The 25,052-nt window shown below is 47.9% G+C and overlaps 1 protein-coding gene across 2 annotated transcripts in view; it reads left to right on the top strand.

Annotated features, from left to right (window-relative positions):
- Nucleotides 1-25,052, top strand: part of ZC3H3 (zinc finger CCCH-type containing 3) — a 206,961-nt gene that overhangs the window by 4,585 nt on the left and 177,324 nt on the right. For both annotated transcript variants that reach the window (XM_065054611.1, XM_065054612.1), the window contains exon 3: nucleotides 899-1,077. In XM_065054611.1, coding sequence (XP_064910683.1) covers nucleotides 899-1,077 — 179 coding nt within the window. The remainder of the gene's footprint in view (nucleotides 1-898; nucleotides 1,078-25,052) is intronic.

Genomic DNA, 25,052 nt, shown 5'->3' with positions numbered 1-25,052 from the left:
GTACAATGGGAAGGTTCTAAACGAAGCTCAGCGGAAGGAAAAGGTGTGTGGGACAAGATATCTGCAAAAGGGCTTTGCACTGGACTGGGAATCAAGGGGAAGCAGATAAAAGATTGGGACCAAACTTTTTGTGAAAGCCGGTGTGTCATGGAAGTGCCACGAGGGCCTTTTTTATGGTGTTTTTTTGTGTGTTTTGTGTTGATTTTTCTCAGCAGGGCTGGATTTTTCTTGGCAGGGGAGGGTTCAGCGGGATGGGGCAAGGGTTGGTGGCTCAGCTGTGTCACTTCTCTACCATCGAACTCGGACACACCCTCAGCGCAGTCCACACGTGGTTTGGCTCCTTCCTCGCCGCAATAACGCCACGCTCAAGCTCTTGAAAATTGAGGCCTAAATAACTATTCTCCGTGACTCAGTGAGCTCGTAACACGGCACCGATTGAGAATCTGGTGCCTCCCTTCCAGCTTCTGTTTCCCAGATCCTCTGCTTGGTGTTTCACCGTAGGTGAAAACCCTCCTGGTTTGCTGGGGAAAGTGTCTGTGGGTGGATCGTGCTGGGAAAATCACTCTGGAGCAAAGTGCCTATAGAAGCTTGAATTTTTGGGGATTTTTTGGCAGTCAGGAGAACAAGACCCTCTCCTCATCTCGCAAAAGGACGGCGTCTTCTCCCTTGAGCAGAAAACAGGAGGGAATGAGTTGAGTTAGGTTGTCAAATACTTCATTCTCCATCTGTACTTTGCCAAAATTAATCCCACTTGACTGTTTATTTGTGACTTTCTCTTTGGTGCTTCTTATCGCCCTTGGGTAAGGTGGAATGTGGTGATGCGGCTTCTTAGCTCTGGGCAAGGGGATAAAGTGTGTTTTAGTCATCTCTTCTAACTGTGCGACGTTCCCCTCTGCAGTTCCCCGCCGGATAAGAAGAGCAGCTCCTTGCCCACCGCGCCTCAGAAAAGCCACTTCCACCTCAGGAAGAAAAACTCCTCGCGGGGAAAACCCGCGACGCCGAAACGTTCCTCGCCCAAAGGTCTGGTGCAGATCACCAAGCACAGGCTCTGCCGCCTGCCGGGCTCCACCAGGGAAGGTAGGAACAACCATCCCCGAGGGATGACGGGGACCACGTGCCGACAAATCAGTTCTAAGGGAAGATTTTGGGATTTAGAAATGGGTTACCAGGTTCTGCAGGAGGTGAATCTGATGTTGTTGATCCTGGAGCTGAAGTTGGGCTGGAGTAACCTTTTTACTTTACCCCAGAGCTTGGTATCTCCAGATGAGACCGTTTTAAAGCTGCTTCTTGCTTTTAAAGTGGTTTTGCTGGACTTGCAAGTGTCAAATAGGAAAGTGCTCAAGGATGGAAGGGGATGGCAGAGGCAGAAATACACCTGTAAGATGAATCTCTTGTTTTACACCAGCCGCAATTTTGTGTATGTCATGAGCTTCTCCTCTAGCTACTACAGACCTACCTCATGCACCTGTATCCCAATGTGATGTCTGTGGGCGTTTAGGTTTTGTATGTAATTTGCTTAAAATAGCGCTAATTAGAGGAATGCCATGTCCGTCACGTTTTTACGAACACGTAGTTTTGGGTTGGCAACGATTGGAGCAGATATCGGCTGCTTGGGGAGGAGCAGCTACGTGTGCGTGAAATGTTTTTGTGATGTTTCTGCCTCAGAGTTTGGTTGTACTGTTCAGTATTGATGTTATCATGGACAAATGGCTCCACCACCCTGAAATTCAGTTTTGAAAGTGTATACAAAGCACATTTTTGCTCACCTGCGGCGTGGACCCTGCGGTCAGTGTCCCTTAAATGGGGAGGGCTGTTCAGGCCATGACGTTGCTACGATCTGTCTCTAAAAGTAAAGCTGTCAAGCTTCTGTTTTCACGTAGACACGTCTGTGGTTTCCTGTTCTGCACTTCAACTACCGAGTCTACAGGCGTGATGGTGGTTATTTCGTGTCGAGATGTTGCCGTGTTTTGACGGGCGAAAAGACAAGAACGGGGGCTCGAGGTTCAGGAAAGGGAACAGTTTTTTGTGGGAGGAGAGGAAAAAGAATGTTCTCATCTTGTGTGTGTTTGAGGAGGGGTTTGGAAGGATGGGGGAGACTGTTCGGGGGAGTAATTTAGGGTTCTGCTTGCTGCAGAGCAATGTTTAGATTTCTTAAAGGGAAGGACAACTTCAAAGAGTTCAATGACAGGTTCACTCTGTTATTTGCTGCACAGGGGAGATATGCCAAGCTGAATCTGCTGATCTTCCCTCCAGATGCCTGTTCATGAAGCAAATTGTCAAGCGTCTTCCCTCCCTGATAACCGTTCGCTCCAGGGGCTGTTTCTTGGGGCTCCAGAGACAAACTTTCAGGCGAGGTTGTAGCTGTTGTGGTGCAAACTGTCAGGATTCTTCTCTCCCTGATAACCATTCACTCCGGAGTCTATTTTAGAACTCCAGCAGCAAACTTTCAAGCACAGCCTGATAACCATATGCAGGGCAGACTTTCAGGAGACAAAATTCTTAGAAAATAAAGAATTTAATGGAGTAGAATAGCAGAAGCGCTGGCTCGAACCGGGTACTTGCGCAGAGATCCCTCGTGAGCATAGAAACCCACAAACTTTTCTATCTTTACAGACCATTCACACTATGATTCAGTCCAATAGCAATATTTCACTTTGAGGTCTTCTTGCTTCTCATTGGATCTTTTTATCCGATTCCATGTGGGCCTTTGTTTTGTTCAGCTGTAGACAATGTTTATGGTCCGTGGCCTTGCAGGTGCTGTTTTGTCTGAATAAATCCTTTCTTAGCAAAGTGCAAACCAGACCTTATCTTGCAAGTGTTCAGTGGAGTTTGTAGCTGCTTTTAGTAACAACGAGCAGAACTTTACAGCTTAAAATTTTAGCAAATCCACCTTACTAAGTAACACGAAGCAAAGAGAATATTGAAGATGATACAACCTTATATCTCTAAATAATTCATTAAATTTAGTGTGCATCTACTTAAGCTAAATGATTAATATTGAACTTGAATTGGGCTTGTCCACTGACCTCTGAGTAGTAAAACCATCGCCATACAGCTCACTTAGTTAGCAGGGAGAGCTCAAAGTGGGTATAGTTCAGCATTCAAGTGGTCTCTTGATTTGGGGGCTTGTAGGGGACCTTTTGCCAGTACAAGTCATTGAATAAATCTTTATGCTGTAAAGCTCCTTTTCAAAGAGTTTACTTTGCTTGCTGAGAGCCTCATATAAGCAGCACTGCTGTAAACTCTGGAGATATGGATGAATTCGAATTTGCAACAGCATTTCATGTATGTGGAAGTTGAGATACTGAGTATTGTCAATCTGAGTTCCTTGATTGAAGGTGAACTTCCCATACTGAAAAGATTTTTGATCTTAAACTGCATAGGGCTGAAAATATGTAGATAGAGCAGAAATAAGCTTGTGCTCTTGGCTCTTCCTCCCGTTCATGTGGGAACGTGGACACTGATGCCCTGGTGAATTAAAAATACTTCCCCGCCGTAATTATGGAATGGTTTTTAAACTTTTCTCTTGCTGGGTGTATTTTTTGTTGGCGTAGTGATTGTGAGAACTTGGCTGTGCGTCCTCTTCCTGGAGAGGCTCTCCAAGATGCGACAGAACGATGTTATTTTAACAGTTTTTGTCATTTTTTTCCTCTTATTTCTTCTTCTCTCTCTCCTGCTGCTTCTCCTTCCTCCTCCCTCTCCTGCTGCTTCTCCCTCCTTCCTCCCTCTCTCCCCCTCCCTCCTTCCTCCCTCTCTCCCCCTCCCTCCTTCCTCCCTCTCTCCCCCTCCCTCCTTCCTCCCTCTCTCCCCCTCCCTCCTTCCTCCCTCTCTCCCCCTCCCTCCTTCCTCCCTCTCTCCCCCTCCCTCCTTCCTCCCTCTCTCCCCCTCCCTCCTTCCTCCCTCTCTCCCCCTCCCTCCTTCCTCCCTCTCTCCCCCTCCCTCCTTCCTCCCTCTCTCCCCCTCCCTCCTTCCTCCCTCTCTCCCCCTCCCTCCTTCCTCCCTCTCTCCCCCTCCCTCCTTCCTCCCTCTCTCCCCCTCCCTCCTTCCTCCCTCTCTCCCCCTCCCTCCTTCCTCCCTCTCTCCCCCTCCCTCCTTCCTCCCTCTCTCCCCCTCCCTCCCTCCTCCCTCTCTCCCCCTCCCTCCCTCCTCCCTCTCTCCCCCTCCCTCCCTCCTCCCTCTCTCCCCCTTCCCTCCCTCCTCCCTCTCTCCCCCTTCCCTCCCTCCTCCCTCTCTCCCCCTTCCCTCCCTCCTCCCTCTCTCCCCCTCCCTCCTTCCTCCCTCTCTCCCCCTTCCCTCCCTCCTCCCTCTCTCCCCCTTCCCTCCCTCCTCCCTCTCTCCCCCTCCCTCCTTCCTCCCTCTCTCCCCCTCCCTCCTTCCTCCCTCTCTCCCCCTCCCTCCTTCCTCCCTCTCTCCCCCTTCCCTCCCTCCTCCCTCTCTCCCCCTTCCCTCCCTCCTCCCTCTCTCCCCCTCCCTCCCTCCTCCCTCTCTCCCCCTCCCTCCCTCCTTCCTCTCTCCCCCTCCCTCCCTCCTCCCTCTCTCCCCCTCCCTCCCTCCTCCCTCTCTCCCCCTCCCTCCTTCCTCCCTCTCTCCCCCTCCCTCCTTCCTCCCTCTCTCCCCCTCCCTCCCTCCTCCCTCTCTCCCCCTCCCTCCTTCCTCCCTCTCTCCCCCTCCCTCCCTCCTTCCTCTCTCCCCCTCCCTCCCTCCTTCCTCTCTCCCCCTCCCTCCCTCCTTCCTCTCTCCCCCTCCCTCCCTCCTTCCTCTCTCCCCCTCCCTCCCTCCTTCCTCTCTCCCCCTCCCTCCCTCCTTCCTCTCTCCCCCTCCCTCCTTCCTCCTTCCTCTCTCTCTCTCCCCTCCCTCCTTCCTCCTTCCTCCCTCTCTCTCCCCTCCCTCCCTCCTTCCTCTCTCTCTCTCCCCCTCCCTCCTTCCTTCCTTCCTCTCTCTCTCTCCCCCTCCCTCCTTCCTTCCTTCCTCTCTCTCTCTCCCCCTCTCTCCTTCCTCTCTCTCTCTCCCCCTCCCTCCTTCCTCTCTCTTCTCTTTTTCCCCTTGCTGCTGGGACATCAAGCACTAAATGCTGATATTGTACAGGGTCACTGCAAATCTCTCCTCTTTTGTACCGTCATCTCGGGGGCTCCCGAGGCACTTGATTTGTGCCTTCCCGGGCCACTGTCAGCTTGGCAAGGCAGCTGCCCAGTGATTTACAGCTGCTTTCCTTCTCTAGTTAGAAGAAATTTGGAGAAATTCAGCAATTCTTGAGTGCTTTGAATTTTTGTTTTGCCCAGGGAGACATGTATGGTTTAGTACAAAAAGGTTATTAGGCACTGGATGGGACAGCACCATTTGCAAGGCAGCATCGTGAACTCTGATGAGAGCGTAGCCACTGATAGCACTTGGAACAGCTCAGACGGCACGTTCAGTGCCTCTAAATTTATAATTATGTATATGATGGCATCATCTGGTTTCACAGTAGTTCTATATAGATGTATAATTATGTATATGATGCTCGCTGTCTTCTGGTTTCACAATGGTCCTATATAAATGTATCATTATGTATATGGTGGTCGATGTTTTCTGGTTTCATATAGCAAATAGGAATAAGTGGAGGCTTTAAGTGGGTTTAGTTCCTGGCTCTCAGATGATCTGAAAGGTTTTGTGGATTTGTTTTTATTTCTCTTTTCTTGTGCTAATTAGGGTGTTAAGCGAGTGGTGTAGTTTTAGGTCTTGCTGTTTCCTGCAAGACAAGTGTGAGGGAAGTAAATGGGGTACAGAGATGTTACTGGGAGCCTCTGGGGGAACCTCTGGGGACCAAACTGGTGACAACCCAGCACGTTTGTGCAAAAAAGCTGCATCAGTCCCTTCATTCTGCTGTTGTGACACAGCTTTGCTATTTTCTTGTTTGTCCTGTTCAACGAGATATGTGTGATATGTGGTGCAAGCCATACGTACCAAAGACATTAATCCTGCCTCTCCCAAGCGTGTAACGCCAAGTCCTGTCCATCTCCTGACTCTCCAATTCCCTTTTTAGCCACAAATGTTTGATCTTCCAGCTGCTCAGTTTCAAATCCACGTTTCCCGACGGTCTATTCAGAAGCGCTTTCCATGTTTTCATTTAAGGATCAGTGATCAGACCAGAGAGATTATTTAGGCTGCTTGCATGACGAGCTTTATACTTTCACCTCTTCTTGATTAACTCCAAAATACTCATTTGATTAAATAGAACATCAGAAATCGGGGTATGTCCCAAACCGAAGTCGCTCTGATGGGCCCGTTGAGCGGTGGAGCATTTCTAACGCAGTTTAGCACTCTATTTGTCCAGGTATTTTAACTCGGGGCTGGTGCTGGGGCAGAACGTGTGTGTAGGATGATTTCAAGTGCTTGGCCAAAGCGAGGAGGAATAGAAAATATTCTGTTGCTCAGCGGAGCCGAGTAAATGTTGATAAACCAGATGTCAGATTTCTTGACCACTTAGTACTTAATGTGCCCTTAATATTAGAACTCCTTTTTTTTCCAAGTTCTTTCTTTACATTTAACTTCTTAGGCTCTTTTTGAAGATAATGAGATAGTTGCTTTAGTGGGAGTTGTGACTCAGGTAACGTGTCTTTGCTTTGGGCATCGTCACGAGCCCAACGGAGCTTCTGACCTTCCCCTTGTTTGAGCTTCACGGTTCTTGTATTTCTGCTTCATTTGGCACCTGCATATTTCAGATTCTTGTCTGAATTTCAGGCTTCACATATACATTTATCTATAGGTCAGGCTGCCAGGTGTAGACAGAATGAAGGGGATAAAAAGCAGCAGGTGCTTTTTGGTATTTGAACCAAAAGATGTGATTTGGAGGATAAATACTGGGCTCCTACTCTGTCATTTGATGAGGAACTTTCCTACCAGTAACAATATGTCGTAATTATGCTGTTTGAATGACAAATGTCTATCCTGAATTGGTTTTCTGTTGCTTATTTGTTAAAGCAAATAGCCAATCTAATAAAATTGTGATGGATATGGTGTGACAACGTCACTTTTTGGCCGTGTGCTGTCCCATTAACTTGGGCAACATTTATCATTTTTCTCCAAACTGAATTATTCCCAAAAGTGCAGGGAACTTCACCACCAGTTTCTAAGGGAAAATACCAACTTTTAAGTGAGGTTGGATTGATCTGGATGCAATGACAGAGGGATAAACCCATTCCTCCTGTCCTAAAATTCCTATGGATACAGCAATCCCTCCTCTTTCCCAACAGCCTTTTACTCCCAGCTCTTATTTGACATTTTACACGGTGAGGCCCTTTCTCAAGTCTTATTTTTGCTGACAGGTGAGTCCTTGAAGTCGTGAACCTCTGGCAGCTTTGAAAATCTCACCAATGGATTTTACACCCCATTCTGTTTTCTTATTCTTTAAAGTGAAGGCCAATCAGTAAATATTTCTAATGGAGACATTGTCGGGACACTGTGGTTTGATGTTTCTTTTATTAAGCTGTATTTTTTTTATATATATATATATTTTCAGTGAACTTCACAATGTGTTGCTGCTGTTTGTGCGGCGACAGCTCAGCTCACGTTACAGCTGGTGCGACGACTCTGTTCCGTCTTATTAGAAGCAGTTGGAGGTGACAATTTCTGCCCTTGAGTCAGGGAAAAGCAAAGCTCAGGACCCATCGGGGTTCGTTGCGTCTTTTCTTCTCCGCTCCATCGTTTGTCTCGTCTTTCCGAGCGGGTCCTTCTGAACCAACACCACTTTTTGACTGGGTGCTGTCCGATTAGCTCGGGCAACATTTATCCTCTTTCTCCAAATTGGGTTATGTCCAAAAGTGCGGGGAATTTTATCACCAGTTTTTAAGGGAAAATACCGGCCTCTAAGTGAGGTTTGATCTGGATGTGATGGCAGATGTTCCCGCTCCTCCTCTCCTAAAAATCCCATGGATGCAGCAATCCTTCCTCTTCCCCAACAGCGTTTTACTCCCAGCTCTTATTTGACATTTTACAGGGCGAGGCCCTTTCTCAAGTCTTGTTTTTGATGACAGATGACTCCTTGTGGTTGTGAACCTTTCCTCACCCTTGTAAACATAAAGAATCAAGCTGTCTCCCTCCTTGGCTGCAATGCCGGTAAGTTCACCCTGCTCGGGCATTCGTCCTGTTGGCGTTTCTTATTCCCCAGGCTTTTTCTCTAGATGTAAGCACTTAAAATGAAGATTTAATTCCTTTTAATGTCCAAGACGTGGCAGCTCTGTGCATGGGGAGCTGCGTCGTGCATCGTTTGCCGCTCGGAGAGAGAATGGGGGATTTTTGGGGTGTCTCTCCCTTCCCCGCAGCCCTGCAGAGGGCACTCGTGCCCCTCGCATCTCCCCCGTCCACCTTTTTCTGGTTATTGATGGCCTAATTTCGTCTTGATGTGAAAGAAAGCAGATATCGAGTAATTTGCAGCAATAACCTGCTAATGCCGGGCCAGTATCAAAACTCCCATGTTCATTTCAAGTGGCAGATAAAACACTAATATATAATTATCCTTGCAAATTGGATTGTTTTAAATAACCAAAAGGCTACGGCCAGGAGAAAACTATCCCATTTCCCTTGAGTTACTATTGCGGTGTAATTGCTGCGTTCAATCAATTTCCTTGGCATTAGAAATTCCATCACAATCAACATTAAGCTTTATTCATTGTGATGGCAAAGAGCCGGGCCATTTCTCCTCTTTTCCTTAACTGGCAAAATTAATCAGGGAAAAGATTTTAAACATTTACCCGTGCGAAAGAGGTCAGCTCTGCCACTATATTGCTCAGCAGATAAGGGGGCTAATAAAAAGAAAATTGAATTACTAATGATCGCCAGGAACAGAGTATATAAAACCTGGCAATCGCCCGGTTCAGGAAAAAAGGAGAATCAATTTTCTTCGGCCAAGGTGCGCTCGTTTTTTATTTGGCCGCATATTATCAGCGATTTAATTTGAGAGCGCATAAACAGGAGGAAACGGGGAAGGAAATAATGAGCCCGAAGGTGTAAAATGCCGCAGGATCTACGCTGCACGCAATTTATTTGGCACAACAGATAATCGCTTTAATTGAATTCCAAAAGTGCATCGTTCAGCAGCGGCGCGGGCCGCCCGCCCGGGGGGATTGCGGGATATTACAAAGATGCCGGCGAGAGGCTCCGCGGTGGCTTTTCCCCTCTCGTAACGTCCCCTTCCAGGCAGGACTTTCTCAACCATGTGCTTGGGATTGTTTAGACTGAAAGCAGAAGACGGAGAAAGCGAGAAGCAGGTTCCTCTAGGGACTCTCCTTTATCACGTCGCTCCATTTGGTCCGTTTCTTAAACAATTCTTTTGCTCTCAGGGCGAGATCGGCGCAGAACCCGGTCATGACATCGTGTTGGTCGAACCTATTTTTTTGGTGTCCCAACTGTTCGAAAAGCCTCATCCTGCTTATAGTGATGCCCGGTCTGCGTATTAAATTAACTCTTGCTTAGTAGCTTTTGGATTTTGCTGGGGAGAGGTGGGTGGTGGGACACAAGCTGCGGGTTCCATTCCTGAGCTGCGCGCTCAGGGACGTCTCCAGATGCGTTGTGGAAGTTCATTCTTCCCCTCTTTGGCTTTGGAAAGTGGGGAGACTCGTGCTGAGGTGGGAATAATATCATTATTTGGTGCTTTGTGTGTTCAGAGTGCTTTGTAGGGTTTAATTAATGAACTGGTAGTTTGGTACGGTGGCACAGAGGGGCTGCGTTACCATCTCTGTTGGCAAAGGAAACCAAATAAACGAGGAACCGCAGCAAGGACCGTTCCGTGGCCAGAGCAAGAGTCAGTTTTGAGCCTGTCCTATGTTGCATCCACTACATGCGCATCTAAGAGACTAATTTTTGTCTTTTCCCCCTTTAAAATCTTCCTTTCCGGCTGATCTTTGCCTTTCGCTTGCTCCCGATGGAGATAACACAGTGGTTCGTGTTACCGCTTTCCTGCTTGTCCTGTTGCCACCACCAGCGCTGAAGCCGGTTGCCGCGAACGTACCAAACAGAAGGAAATCCCGTTTGTATTTCCTTCTTTCCAGAGAGAAATTCCATCAGGATTTGTAAGACCTTAACCCTACTGTCCGAACAAGAGTTTTTACAACTCTGATTTCAGTCAGAGTGATGGTGACGTTCCAAAATATCCCTAAACTCTTCATTTCTTCTTTCCACTTGCTCAAGAACATGAACTGTGCGGTTACGAGGGTGTCGGGATGAACAAGAGCCGCTCTCTCGGGAAAAGGCCGTCGACCAAAGTGGAAGGAGCCGGTTTGCGTTACTCACATCCAGAGCGAGTGCAGAAAGTAAATGGGGTGTAAATGGTGAGGAGCAAGTTACGGTCGGCATCCAAATGCTCAGCTGCCGTTAATTTTATTGCCACTGGCTGTTCGTGTCTCTCTGGCAGCTTCGAAAATCTCAGCGATGGATTTTACACCCCCTTCTATGTTTTTATTCTTTAAAGTTAAGGCCAATCAGTAAATATTTCTAATGGAGAGATTGTTGGGACGCTGCGGTTTGGTGTTTCTTTTATTAAGCTGTATTCTTGCTTTCTATATGTATTTTTTTCTTTATAGTGAATTGCACAATTGCTGCTGTTTGTGAGGCGACAGCTCAGCTCACGTTACAACATATCTGTTCCATCTTATTAGAAGGAGTCAGAGGTGACGATTCCTGCCATGGAGCTGCGCAAAGCTCGGGACCCCTTGGAGTTCATCACGTCTTTTCTTCTCCGCTCCATCGTTAGTCTTGTCTTTCCAAGTGGGTCCTTCCTAAACCCTTCGCAGTTTTGCTGCTCGAGGCTGACAAGCCCAATGTCATTTTTGTCTCGTACGTAGCCTTGACCTTGCCCATAAATCATGACATTGTCAGGTCTCTCTTCTCGCTTTGTCCTTGGCCGCTGGCTCCTTCGCACCAGTTGGGTAAAGTTCACATACTTGGCTTGTTGCCGGCAGTGGTCACGTCAGCGGCCGTAAGTAACGGTTTTAGATTTCTGGCTTTACTTGGAATTTACAGGTGACTTGTCCCAAGCTGTGAGAGGAGCTACAGGCAGCCAAGAGTGATTATTCTGTTTTCGGAGCCCACTTTTAAAAATAACGAGCTGCTTTGAGCGAGGGGAGTCAGCTTTGCTAAACAAAGAGGTGTCACCATATCGCCAACCTTCTCTCGAGCGCTGTGGCGTTTTGGATTTGGAGCCGGGTAAAACAGTGATAAGGGGGGAACATCCAGACTTGAAATGTGATCTGAAGCGGATATTCTGCCTCGAAAGACGAATATAAGGTTCTCCTTTTGTGGGGCCTGTGGATAAACCTCTGCCAAGGTGGAAGGTGTGGACCAAGCGATGAGAATCAAATGAACCATTGTATCAATCATAGGTTGGCCTGAGCTGGAACGGACCCACAAGGATCATCGAGTCCAACTCCTGTCCCTGCACAGGACAACCCCAAAATTCACACCGTGTGACTGAGCGCTGGGAGATCTTCACCTAAAGCCGCTTTAAATTATTCTTCTAATAGTTTCCGTGTCTGCTCGTTCTCCCTTTTCCTTCAGACTTCCAACCTCTTGCTCAATTTAACGTCAAAAATCACCTCTCAATACCCATCTCCGCTATTTGAGAGTCTCTCCCATACCCTGTGCGGTGCCAGCTACCGTTCGATTGTGAAATTCTGTCGGCAGCAAGCAGCTCTTTGGGGAATAGTCTATTTATACACTAATAGGAAGCACAGTTGGCTTTGGGGATGCGTGACATCCTTTCTTCGGCTGTGACCCTTGATATTTTCAAGTCCGTGGAGGGGGGTTTCTAAGAATTCAAACCTCTTCATAGCTTGTACGGCTAAAGAATAGAGGCTGGCTGCTGTTGTGCTGAATTTTAACATCTTTATTGATGATTTAGATGAAGGGATTGAGACCATCTTCAGCAAATTTGCTGATGACACCAAGTTGGGAGGGAGTGTGGAGCTGCTGGAAGGCAGGAGGGCTCTGCAGAGGGGTCTGAGTAGACTGGAAAAACAGGCTGATTCCAATGGGATGAAGTTCAACAAGGCCAACTGGTGGGTCCTTCACTTTGGCCACAACAACCCCCTGCAGCGCTCCAGGCTGGGCACAGAGTGGCTGGAGAGCAGTCAGGCAGAAAGGGACCTGGGGGGACTAATGGACAGGAAGCTCAACATGAGCCAACAGTGTGCCCAGGTGGCCAAGAAGGCCAACGGTATCCTGTCCTGTATCCAAATAGCGTGGTCAACAGGACAAGGGCAGTGATCCTTCCCCTGTACTCTGCATTGGGGAGGCCACACCTGGAGTATTGTGTTCAGTTCTGGGCCCCTCAGCTCAGGAAAGAGATTGAAGTGCTGGAGTGGGTCCAGAGAAGAGCAACAAGACTGGGGAAGGGACTTGAGCACAAGCCCTATGGGGAGAGGCTGAGGGAGCTGGGCTTGTTTAGTCTGGAGAAGAGGAGGCTTAGAGGTGAGCTCAGCACTCTCTAGAACTACCTGAAGGGCAGTTCTAGCCAGGTGGGGATTGGTCTCTTCTCCCAGGCAGTCAGCAATAGGACAAGGGGCCATGGGCTTCAACTCGGACAGGGGAAATTTAGGCTGGAGATGAGAAAGCAATTCTTTGCAGAGAGAGTGGTCAGGATTGGAATGGCTGCCCAGGGAGGTGCTGGACTCACCGGCCCTGGAGGTTTTTAAGCTGAGATTGGACATGGCACTGAGTGCCATGATCTAGTCAATGGACTGGAGTTGGACCAAGGGTTGGACTGGATGATCTCTGAGGTCTTTTCCAACCCAGTCCATTCTGTAATTTACGAACACGTAGTATGTGATTTTTGTGCTTTTTGGGATATTTTTTCGTTCAGAATGTTTGAATGCTTGGAATCCGAGCTGCGTTAGTCCCTCGTTTGTTGCGGGTGTGAACGGGTTTATCTTCTTGTGGATGCTCAGGCCACGTTCTAAAGCTTTTAAAGCATTTTCAACCCGTCTGGCTCTACCCGCTGCTCCAAATGGTGCCAAATTCCAGCGCTGCTGCCTCTTATCCCCTTGGTTGTCTTTCCTTGGGCTCTTAAGGTGAAAATAAGGATAATAAAAGTGCACACATAAGGTACTTAAATAAACACGAGTGCTTCTGCAACCTGATGCTTGACAGCGAGTTTCTTTTTCTTATTTTTAATTTCCTTTTACTGTTTTCTTTCACCTGACACACAAACTGACTGATGGGATCCGCGGCGTGCTCACACTTGAAATTCTTGATGTTTCCCATGCTGCGAATCGCTGCCCGCGCCGACGATCGGAGAACGTTCTGCAATGCCATCAGGATTCCCCAGATCCCTCTTTAGCAGATGCTCCACAACCTGGGGACATTTCTCTGTTCTGCTCTTTGCTTCCTGTTCTTCTCCAAATCTCTGTCACCACCGAGCTTAGTTAGAAGCCATTTGTTTGAGGACTTACCTCTTCAATTTATGCGCTCAACAAAATGATATAACACCCCTCAGAATGTGTAACAGATGCACTGGGGTGAGCACTTTGTGGACTTGCCAACATCTCCCAAGTCCTACAGAACTCTACTGTTGTGGTTTTAAGTTTCTGCTTTCGTCTAAAGGATGTGGAAATACATTTATATCCATTGTCGATGGGAATTTTGCCGTCACCCCCCACAGAAATTAGAGTTTGGGGAACGTTATGTCTTTCCTTACGCCTCCGTATAAAACAACGTGTGCGTTTTTTGGCAAGACTTCTCACTTGGATTGTGCTGGGGGTTATTTGGAAGGGTCGTTGGGCGGGTGGATGGACAGGGCTGGTGAACTTTGGGTCCAGATTTGTTCTTAAACCCATCCTACATGTTCTTAGCCTGGCCCAGGCTGCCCAGGGAGGTTGTGGAGTCTCCTTCTCTGCAGACATTCCAACCCGCCTGGACACCTTCCTGTGTAACCTCATCTGGGTGTTCCTGCTCCATGGGGGGATTGGACTGGATGAGCTTTCCAGGGCCCTTCCAACCCCTGACATTCTGGGATTTTGTGACTTGGAAATGATTTCCTTGCATGGCAATTGTTTCCTGGCTTATTAGCAAAGCGAAGCTTTATCGCGGGAAAAAATGAAACGGGGGTTTGATAGGGTGAAACAAGTTCATGAAACACCACTCTGTGTGTGTATATATATATATTTAAAATAAGATTTACTCTACTATCTCAACATGAACCGGGGCGTTTTACAGCACTCCCCTCCCGCCATCCATCATTTCCCCGCAAGCGTGTTGGGTTTTACTACGCCCAACGCTGTAAAAGGGCATTAGAGCAGTTAAATCTGGAGTCTTGCTTTCATAAGGAAAAAAGAAAATGCTGAATTAGGCGATGGAAAAGGCAACGGCAGCGATACTTTAATCTTGCATAAATTATCACAGGAGTCAGAGGCTGCAATTTTATGTATTGTTAGAGCTCCGCTAATTAATGATTCCAGAATAATCGATGTTTAGAAGAACCAAAGTTTGGCCCTTTTCTGTCTTAATGGACTGTGGTATTTACTTTGTATTTTAGTTTTGTCTGATGTGGCAAAACTTTAATTTGAACCCCCTGCCAAGTGTGGGGTTAATGCAGTAACTGTCCTAAAAATGTGCAACCGAAACAATAACTAAACAGGGAAATAGTACAAATTATAGGTCTAACTCCCAGCATTGGCTTTGGAGCCATTCCTGACAGCCAGGGAAAGCTGAGACTCCACCGTGAATATCTGAAGGACGAGGAACTATTATTATTATTAAGAGGCTATAAAACGATCTACAGTTGACATGAAATGGTCAACACGCTGAGAAAATCTGCGCGGCTGGAATAAGTTGGTATTTTGGTGCAATTCTGGCCCTGTTGAAACTGGGCTTAAACTTTGACCCTTCTGCTTCATGGTGTATATATTTTAAACCTTAATGTTTGCTCTGGCTCATATAGTGGGGTTAGAGTAACGATATCTCACGGGTTTGTATCTCTGTGTATATGGATAGATATAAATACTTATAAAAATACATAGAAGGGGAATTCGCTAAACTACGTTATATTAACATTGCTACATTAACATTCTGTTAGTTTGACAGAATTCATGACGTTTATTCAATTTCCAAGTTTGGGATCAAGTGAAAAACAAATTCCCCATCTGGAAAAATTGAAGTAGAAACCTTTAGTGGAAGAGCAGGACTTGTCGTCATGTCAATAATTTCTTGATGGTTGGGTTGTTTCCTTAATTTTGCGCTTTGTAAAGGGTACATAGGAAGTCACGAGGCAAGAGGAGATCTCGGCCAGCTCATAAAACGCTTTGCCCTTTAAATGTGATTTCTTCACACACTTAAATAAAACTGCGGCACGTTGGCAATGGACGCGTCGATCGGGAGGAGAGAGAAGGGAAGAGCTGGAGGATGCCTGTGAATGAACAGTGCAGAGCGGAGAGGATCATCGGGCCTGTTATCATCCAGATGTTATCAAATATTTACTATTTAAATTGTGTCTGATGGTTGCCTGGTAATTGTTAAGTCGGGACACTTGATTTGGGAAGATATATTGAAAAAAATGTAAGTACTTCGGGAGTGGATGAGCCTGCGGATGGTCCTGGGTTTAGTTTCTAGACTCAGCAAGTTATTCTCAACTTTGTGCTTGGTTTTAAATATTGTGGTTGATAGAAGATCACCGTCCGCTGAAGAATAACAGCTGTAAACCAATACTTCTCTGCTTTTGAGGACGTAACTTATCTACTAAAGTGCTGAAGTTTTCACTTTAAGTACCAAAATCCCTATTCGAATGAATCGGTTTTTAACTAATGGCGTCAAGTCCAGGTGACAAAACCACCCAATTGCTGTGTAGCTGTGAAGGGGTCGTTGTCAACAAGACTTCACAGTCGCGTAAACAAGACTTCGCAATCGCGTCCGCAAGGACTTTGGAAACTACAAAACTGCAGGAGATGCTGTTCCAAAGCTCTTTTGTTTATTTTTTTCCTGAAAAGAATGAAAGGAGCTTTAAGATTCTTGGCGCTAGGCGTCGATTCTGGAGGGGAATGTGCAAGAGATGATGGAACCCTGTTCTCAGATGTGAAGCACGAAAGCAGGAGCAAATCCAACCGCTTTGTTTCGCTCCTTGAGAGGACCTTTAATCCAACTGGTAGGTTTAAGTTAACGCATTGCTCCCAGGAAAGAAGATCTTTCTTTATGGACACAGAGCTGGGAGCAGTGGCTGACACTGGAAGCTGTGCCGCCATCCAGCGAGACCTGGACAGGCTGGAGAGTTGGGCAGGGAAAAATTTAATGAAATATAACAAGGGAAAGTGCAGAGTCTTGAATCTGGGCAGGAACAACCCCAGATTCCAGTATAAGTTGGGGAATGACCTATTAGAGAGCAGTGTAGGGGAAAGGGACCTGGGGGTCCTGGGGACAGCAGGGTGACCATGAGCCAGCACTGGGCCCTTGTGGCCAGGAAGCCAATGGGACCTGGGGTGGGTTAGAAGGGGGTGGTCAGTAGGTCAGAGAGGTTCTCCTGCCCCTCTGCTCTGCCCTGGGGAGACCACACCTGGAATATTGTGTCCAGTTGTGGCCCCTCAGTTCCAGCAGGACAGGGAACTGCTGGAGAGAGTCCAGCGCAGCCACCAAGATGCTGGAGGGAGTGGAGCATCTCCCGTGTGAGGAAAGGCTGAGGGAGCTGGGGCTCTGGAGCTGGACAAGAGGAGACTGAGGGGGGACTCATTAATGTTTACAGATATCTAAAGGGTGAGTGTCAGGAGGATGGAGCCAGGCTCTTCTCGGTGACAACCAATGATAGGACAAGGGGTGATGGGTTCAAACTGGAACACAAAAGGTTCCACTTAAATTTGAGAAGAAACTTGGTGGTGGTGAGAGTGGCAGAGCCTGGCCCAGGCTGCCCAGGGGGGTTGTGGAGTCTCCTTCTGTGCAGACATTCCAACCCGCCTGGACACCTTCCTGTGTAACCTCATCTGGGTGTTCCTGCTCCATGGGGGGATTGCACTGGATGTGCTTTCCAGGTCCCTTCCAATCGCTAACATTCTGTGATTCTGTGAAATTAATCTTATATTCACAAAAACAGAGCGTTGCACATACACGATTATCTTGTGGTAGCCGCGCTGTGGCTCAAGCTTGCTCTGTTTTGTGTGAGCTGTTGTTCTGAGCTGTTATTCATGCAGAGCCAAGTCTGTAAATTGTCCTTTGCAGTCAGGAGAATGTGCCAACCGATTAAAATAACCGGTGTCCTGTAGAGCTGGTGATGGAAGGACTCTGGAAGAACGATGCAGAAGCAATGCTGGTTAACGAGCAACGACGTTTACTTGTGAACAGGTAGTTTGCTGTGACGTGTTTCTAAAGGTTGTACTTAAGTGAAAAGATCTTTTAAAGAAAATAAGGGCAGCATCTGTTCCTTGTAATGAGCTACGTGTCTCCAAGCTTGGAGTTGGTGCTTCATAGAAGAGCATGAGCATCAGTTGAACATGTACCTGCATCTGGATTGTCCAGACTTTACCTTCCTTGAGAAAAAGCTGAGTGGAGGATGCAGATTATCAAAACTGCATTAGGGTTGAATGCTTTTTCGTGTGGCTTCGCTGCTGATGCAGGCGCAGCTTCACATCCTGCAGGTCAGGCTTTGAGTGCAGAGAGAAACCCCCATCGCTGCCTGCTCTGAGTCTTGCATTTCCCAGGAGGAAAAGCTGCCCTGATTTCCCTGGGTTATGCAGGATTGTGTGTAACCTGGTTGAGAATCATCGAATGGTTTGGGTTGAAGGGACCTTCAGAGGTCATCCAGTGCCACCCCTGCCATGAGCAGGGACATCTTCACCAGCTCAGGTTGCTCAGAGCCCCGTCCAGCCTGGCCTGGGATGTCTCCAGGGATGGTTCATCCACCACCTCTCTGTGAACCTGGGCCAGGCTCTCACCACCCTCAGGGCCAACAATTTCTTCCTCATGTCTGGCCTGAATCTCCTCTCCTTTAGTTTAAAACCATCACCGCTTGTCCTATCGCAACAGGCCCTGCTCAAAAGTCTGTCCCCATCTTTCTTATGGACCCTTTTAAGTACAGAAAGGCCGTACTAAAGTCTCCCTAGAGCTTCTGTTCTCCAGGCTGAACCCCCAGCTCTCTCAGCTTTTCTTTCTCAGAGCTGTTGAGTCCTCGGCCCATTCCCATGTCCCTCCTCTGTCCTGCTCCAACAGCTCCATGTCTGGCTGGTGCTGGGACCCCAGAGCTGGACACAGATCCCAAGATCCAACCTCAACCTCCCCTGGTGCAACTTGAGGCCGTTTCATCTGCTCCTGGTGCTTGTTCCTGGGGAGCAGAGCCCGACCCCCCTGGCTCCAAGCTCCTTTCAGGCAGTTCAGAGATCAGAAGGTCTCCCCTCAGCTCCTGTTCTCCAGCTGAACCCCCCAGGTCCCTCAGCCGCTCCCATCACACTTGTGCTCCAGCCCCTCACCAGCTCCGTTCCCTTCTCTCAACTCGCTCCAGCACCTCAAGTTCTTTTTTATCATGAGGGCCCCAAAATTGACCCCAGGATTTGAGGTTTGGCCTCCCCAGTGCTCACTACAGGGGGACAATCACTGCTCTGGTCCTGCTGGCCACACCAGTGCTGATACAAGCCAGGATGTTGTTGGCTTTGTTTTTTGTTATTTAGCTTTATTTGCTCGCACCATGCGTCTCCCAGCACCAGTGAAGCTGCAGCATCGCTGTTGGAATTACTTACATTCCCAACGACGACCCAGCGGTGGGAAAACAGCGTTTAGTGTCTCGACTTCAAGACATTCCTGAATAAAACCCTCTGAATTCCCACCTGAACGCCGCGGTAGCCACATAAAGCCCGGTAATAAAACGTAATGAAGAATAGCAGCGTGAAATCAAGATGTTAAACCTCTGCTGGTGACAGGCAGTCAATCTGCAGCCCAGTGTTTCCCTTTGCTTTTTATTTAATATATATTAAAGCGGGCAGCTTGGTTTATGTCTTCTTGTCTCCTGGGCTTTTAAACGGAGCCGTGCGCTCTGTTGGGCGAGCGGCTCTTATTCTGTTGGAACTTTAGTTTCCTACTTCAATAATTTTTCCCTCTAGAACCTTTTGGCTTTCAGGAGTTTTTATTTCTTATGGTGGTCTCGGATTTTTCAACCTTTCCGGTAAGAAACATTGATTTAAATAGTTGTTTTTTTCTAATACATTGTGTCTTCATGATTCCCAGACACTTTTACCTTTAAACTGAAGGGATGCTTTTCTCTTTTATTATCTTTTCCTTAATGGATGTTCAGTACGAATCCGCTTTCTTTTGCGTGTCAGTAGCTGTGTTTGCTGAACGTGTTGCTGAGACACTGGTTTCATATTAAGTGGACCTTGCTTTTCCCACTCCATCCATAAATAACCCCCAAACCTGGATATCACACCGGCCACTTTGTGTGTGCTGACACTTCCTTGATCCTGTCCTCTCTTCTTGAAGATATTAATGCACATCCCGGGTTGCTTCGCTGCCTAATGCTTTGCTTTTTCTCTTTTAAATATTCATGCGAGCAGAGTGGCCGAGTTACTTAATGGGAATCCAGAGCAGAAGTGGACTTGTTGGCTATGGCTTTTAAAAACTTGTCGCTAATCTGGTTGATAGACTGTCAGATTGACGTATTTCCCCTCTTTTAAAGTTTTCATAAATTCGGGTGCAAGGATGGTTGTTGTTTACAAATGTGCTGCGTTGGGGGAAGGATGGACGCTGTGAAAAGGAGGGGAAAATACCAATACTAGACAAAGAGGTTTGGCAGCATGTGAGGAAGAAGTTGTTGGCCCTGAGGGTGGTGAGAGCCTGGCCCAGGTTGTCCAGAGAGGTGGTGGATGAACCATCCCTGGAGACATCCCAGGCCAGGCTGGACGGGGCTCTGAGCAACCTGGGGTGGTGAAGATGTCCCTGCTCATGGCAGGGGTGGCACTGGATGGACTTTGAAGGTCCCTTCAACCCACATAATTTGGTGATTTTATGAGGAGCAGCTGAGGGAGCTTGGGGGTTCAGCCTGGAGAACAGGAGCTGAGGGGAGACCTTCTTGCTCTGTCCAACTACCTGAAAGGAGGTTGTAGGGAGGAGGGTGTTGGTCTCTTCTCCCAAGTGACAAGTGATAGGACAAGATGAAATGGCCTCAAGTTGCGCCAGGGGAGGTTGAGGTTGGATCTTGGGAACAATTTCTCCCCGGAAAGGGCTGTGGGGCATTGGAACAGGCTGCCCAGGGCAGTGCTGGAGTCACCATCCCTGGAGGGGTTGATCAGACACGGAGATGAGGTTCTCAGGGCCGTGGTTTAATGGTGGGCTAGGCAGCATTGGGTTAACAGTTGGACTCAATCTGAAAGGCCTTTTCCAACCGTAACGATTCTATGATTATCTGCTATCAAGGATCGCTGGCATTCCTGAGGGATATTTGGTGGGTTGTTTTACCTGTAAACCGTTGACAAGGACGCAGTTAAGGTAGCGAGAAAGCAGTTCAAAGAAATTAGAGGTGAACTTATTTTACAAATATCTGCAGCAGTGAGGCTTAACGAACCCTTGTTTGAAGAGGTGAACAAGCTCTGGGCTGTCATGCGTTGTCTGAAATCCCTGGAAAAACATAACTCATCCTTCTCGGGAGAGGATTTTCCATTTGTTTTCTCCCATCTTTCCTGTCCGTGGAGTCTCAAGGTGATGTCCATGCTCTCAGTCTGGTGATGTTTTTGTGGAGTGCAAATGAGATGCAATATTGTTCGGGGCTTTTCAGTGCTCTGGTAGCACGAGCAGTCATGTCCACCCCTTATTTCCATTCCGATTTACAGTTTTCTGCATCTCTTTCAGGAAACTGAGGGTTTTCTACACCTTGTTCCCACTTTAAGGGTAAAATTCTTCATCTTTTCCCACTGAATTGTTTGAAGGGCGAAGGAGTTGAATGCTGGACTTTCTTCCACAGCTTCAGGCACACAGAAATTCCTCTTTCCAGCTCATTTTATCAGCTTCACTCACCAATCACCCATATCTTTTACAAATAGAAGATTTAACTCTCCTGGATTTGTCTGGTGGGTGAGAAGAGTAAGACGATGGTGTAGAATAAAAAAGGCTGGACCTGGGACATTGTTTAGTCTTTCCCCTCATCAAGGCACAGCCACCCATCTCCATAATTCCTGCTTGGTGGGTATCTAACCCTGTTTTAAAGATTTCTTGTGATGGAAGCTCCCACATCCCCTCTAGGTAACTTATTCCATTCCTTTTTTTGGCCATCAGCGATGCGAAGGGGAAGGACTGGAAAAATGGGCTGATTCCAATGGGATGAAGTTCAACAAGGCCAAGTGGCAGGTCCTTCACTTTGGCCACAACAACCCCCTGCAGCGCTCCAGGCTGGGCACAGAGTGGCTGGAGAGCAGTCAGGCAGAAAGGGACCTGGGGGGACTCATGGACAGGAAGCTCAACATGAGCCACCAGTGTGCCCAGGTGGCCAAGAAGGTCAATGGGATCCTGTCCTGTATCCAAACTAGCATGGTCAGCAGGACAAGGGCAGTGATCCTTCCCCTGTACTCTGCATTGGCGAGGCCACACCTGGAGTATTGTGTTCAGTTCTGGGCCCCTCACGTCAGGAAAGAGATTGAAGTGCTGGAGCGGGTCCAGAGAAGAGCAACAAGACTGGGGAAGGGACTTGAACACAAGCCCTATGGGGAGAGTCTGAGGGAGCTGGGCTTGTTTAGTCTGGAGAAGAGGAGGCTTAGAGCTGAGCTCAGCACTCTCTAGAACTACCTGAAGGGAAGTTCTAGCCAGGTGGGGATTGGTCTCTTCTCCCAGGCAGTCAGCAATAGGACAAGGGGCCATGGGCTTCAACTCTGCCAGGGGAAATTTAGGCTGGCGATTAGAAAGCAATTCTTTGCAGAGAGAGTGGTCGGGCATTGGAATGGCTGCCCAGGGAGGTGCTGGACTCACCGGCCCTGGAGGTTTTTCAACTGAGATTGGACATGGCACTTAGTGCCATGATCTAGTCAATGGACTGGAGTTGGACCAAGGGTTGGACTTGATGATCTCTGAGGTCTTTTCCAGCACAGTCGATTCTGTGATCACAACCCTGTTGATGCACCCCCCTCTGAAATTTGCCTTTGCGTGACAGTGCGACCTTGTCAGAGGGGGAGCGGATGCCGAACCACATAGCGACAGAGTATTTTCCCTCACTTCGTTGTTCGTTAGCACTTCCCAAGGGACGGGAAAGCTTTTCGAGCGGCTCAGTGCCGGCGCAACGACACGTTGGGTTTTAGATCCTCCAACAGCTCCCAAAAAGTTAGAGAAAGGATAGGGAGGTGAAGTTAAAGGGATTAATAAACACTACTAGGTGTTTGGTGTCTTGTTCTCCAGTTTACTGATTTGAGCCTGGCTTTTGCCCACTGATTTGCTTGGGGACGTCTCTTGTGCCTCTGGGCTATGGAATTGCCGCGGTGCCAGCGCCGATTAGCGTGTGCTTGACTGGTCGTGCCTGGGAAGTTGAAGATTAACTTGACTTTTAGCTTTGGGAAAGGATTTCTCCAACACGTGCTGGTCAGGTAATGTGAAGAGGAAACCAAATCCGCTCTGGGAAGACGTATCAACCTCTTGCTCTTCCATTTCCCATCACAAGAGATTTCGCTGCAGGTGAGGAAATAACGTCTTGGTGACTTTTCATCCTTCTGAGCCTGGTGGGCACGTTCCTCTTGGTGACTAAATGACCCAATCCCTTTTATTCTTTAAAGTCATCAACTCCTGCTGCTCAGAAAGGATAAAATGAGCCACTGCGAGGAGCTAATGAGCTTAGAAATAAAAATACTGATGGAAGAAGCAGCTTTTCTTGTTGGACAGGCCTATACCAGGGAGGACCAGAGTTTCCTCATTACTCTGTAACTTTAGGCAACTCATGTAATATTGATGCTTTATTTTTTTCCACTCTTTGGGAAAGTATTAATAATAACTTTGCAGTAGAATCAGGGCTCTATTCTGTATTAATGGCTTTCTTTGAGGCACTGTAGAATATCGCTCAGGTTCTTTAAGAGGAAAATAACGTGTTGAAGGAACCTCACATTTTTTGCAGGGGATGTTTCTGTTTCTTACAGCTCTGCCAGCCCATCTACTCCCATTCGGGTCACTGGTGGGACGAGGGCCGCAAGTCCAACTCTCCTCTTATTAAAACAGCCCATGGCCTTAAGAGATCGTGCCTGACACTTGGCCTGGAGAGCGTAATTTGACGTGGCAGCTGAGTGAAAACCACTGGATGTGTTTTTTATATTCAATGCGTGCAGATGCATGAAGTATCTTGATTTTATATTTAAAAGCGACACAACAAACCACCAAGAAAAACAAAACACCCCCAAAACCAACAACATAACTTTTATATTAAAACCAACCGGTGTCAAAGGGGGATTCAGACAAGACACTAGAAGAGAGGGGAGAAATTTCTGATGGCCTCAAAAACTCTTCTCTGCCATCCGTTAATACTCTTAAATTTGAATACCAGACATCCCTGTAAGACCCGGAAAGTGCCCTTCAAATATGTTTAAAGTTGATTAAAACCAACCAGCCTTGGCTGCTGCTGGATGGAGTTGTATAGACAACCCTGCAAGCTGCATCACTGGAGGATAAAAGTTCCTGGGGGGGTGTTGTTACAACTGATTTTCAAGCCATTTTCAACTTGAATTTCAAGGACAGAAGCAGGTACTTCAATTACCTGAATAAGTGGAGAGGGAGGGGAAACACTTGTGTGGGGAAAGGGGCCTGATAGAGCGGACTGGAGCCAGGTTTGGTTATTAATACGCTTTTCTGCTGACAGTTCCTGCTGTACCTTGGGGCAAATGGCTATCGACGGCGAATGTCAGTTTTGCCACACGTGTGATGGGAAGAGCGGACCCCAGCGCTGCGAGATTGGGGCTAAAAATCAGCTATAAACCAACTATTGATGGTATTTTTTGCTCTAGACGCTGCATCTCAGCTGACCAAAGAGGGTTTGCTGTTCCCCAGTGTGAACCTGATGCCAGATACGACTGTTCTACTGCAAAAAATGAGAGGTTTGGACTTGGAGGCACAGTCCAGGACGGCTGGTTGCCCATTGTGCTACGATTTGGGTTAGGAGGCAAATCTGGATGAAAGAGCCTTGAGTTTTGCCTGTGTTCTCCAGGTTGGGTAAAAAGCAGTGGGTGGGTTGAACGCTGTGGTGATCTTCTCAGCAAGTAGAGCAGTTTTTCTTATAGAATCATTTTGGTTGGAAGAAACGCTCAAGATCATTGAGTCCAATCGTTACACCCCTGGCACTGCCCCATGTCCCTAAGAACCTCATCTCGGTGTCTGTTCAAGCCCTCCAGGGATGGTGACTCCAGCACTGCCCTGAGCAGCCTGTTCCAATGCCCCACAGCCCTTTGGGGAAGAAATTGTTCCTAATATCCAATCTAAACCTTCCCTGGCACAACTTCTTCTGCCTAAGACCATGTGGTTATGTGGTGGAGGAAAGGGTTAAGCCCAGGAAGCTGATCTTTCTGTCCTACCTAGAGGAAGGTGAAGGTGGGTTTGCAGGACTGCCTGGGGAATGCTGAGGCTGAATGTAGAGGCTGAGCTGAGCTAAGCTGAGACTTAGCGAGTTGAGAGAAGGGAACGGAGCTGGTGAGGGGCTGGAGCACAAGTGTGATGGGAGCGGCTGAGGGACCTGGGGGGTTCAGCTGGAGAACAGGAGCTGAGGGGAGACCTTCTGATCTCTGAACTGCCTGAAAGGAGCTTGGAGCCAGGGGGGTCGGGCTCTGCTCCCCAGAACAAGCACCAGGAGCAGAGGAAATGGCCTCAAGTTGCGCCAGGGGAGGTTAAGATTGGATCTGGGGAACAATTTCTTCCCCAAAGGGCTGTGGGTCATTGGAACAGGCTGCCCAGGGCAGTGCTGGAGTCACCATCCCTGGAGGGTTGGACAGATGGACATGAGGTTCTCAGGGACATGGGGCAGTGCCAGGGGTGTGTTAATGCTTGGACTCAGTGACCTTGATGGTCTTTTCCAACCAAAACATTCTACAATTGTGCAACCTCCAGTTTAATCCTCATCATCTGGATGAACCTGCTGTGGGAGCCGAATTGCCTGTGTCTCCTTTTCC

The sequence above is a fragment of the Columba livia genome, chromosome 2, assembly GCF_036013475.1.
Source record: "Columba livia isolate bColLiv1 breed racing homer chromosome 2, bColLiv1.pat.W.v2, whole genome shotgun sequence".
Classification (NCBI taxonomy): Eukaryota; Metazoa; Chordata; class Aves; order Columbiformes; family Columbidae; genus Columba; species Columba livia.
Note: the sequence above shows the minus strand (reverse complement) of the source record. Positions and strands in the feature narration are given on the sequence as shown.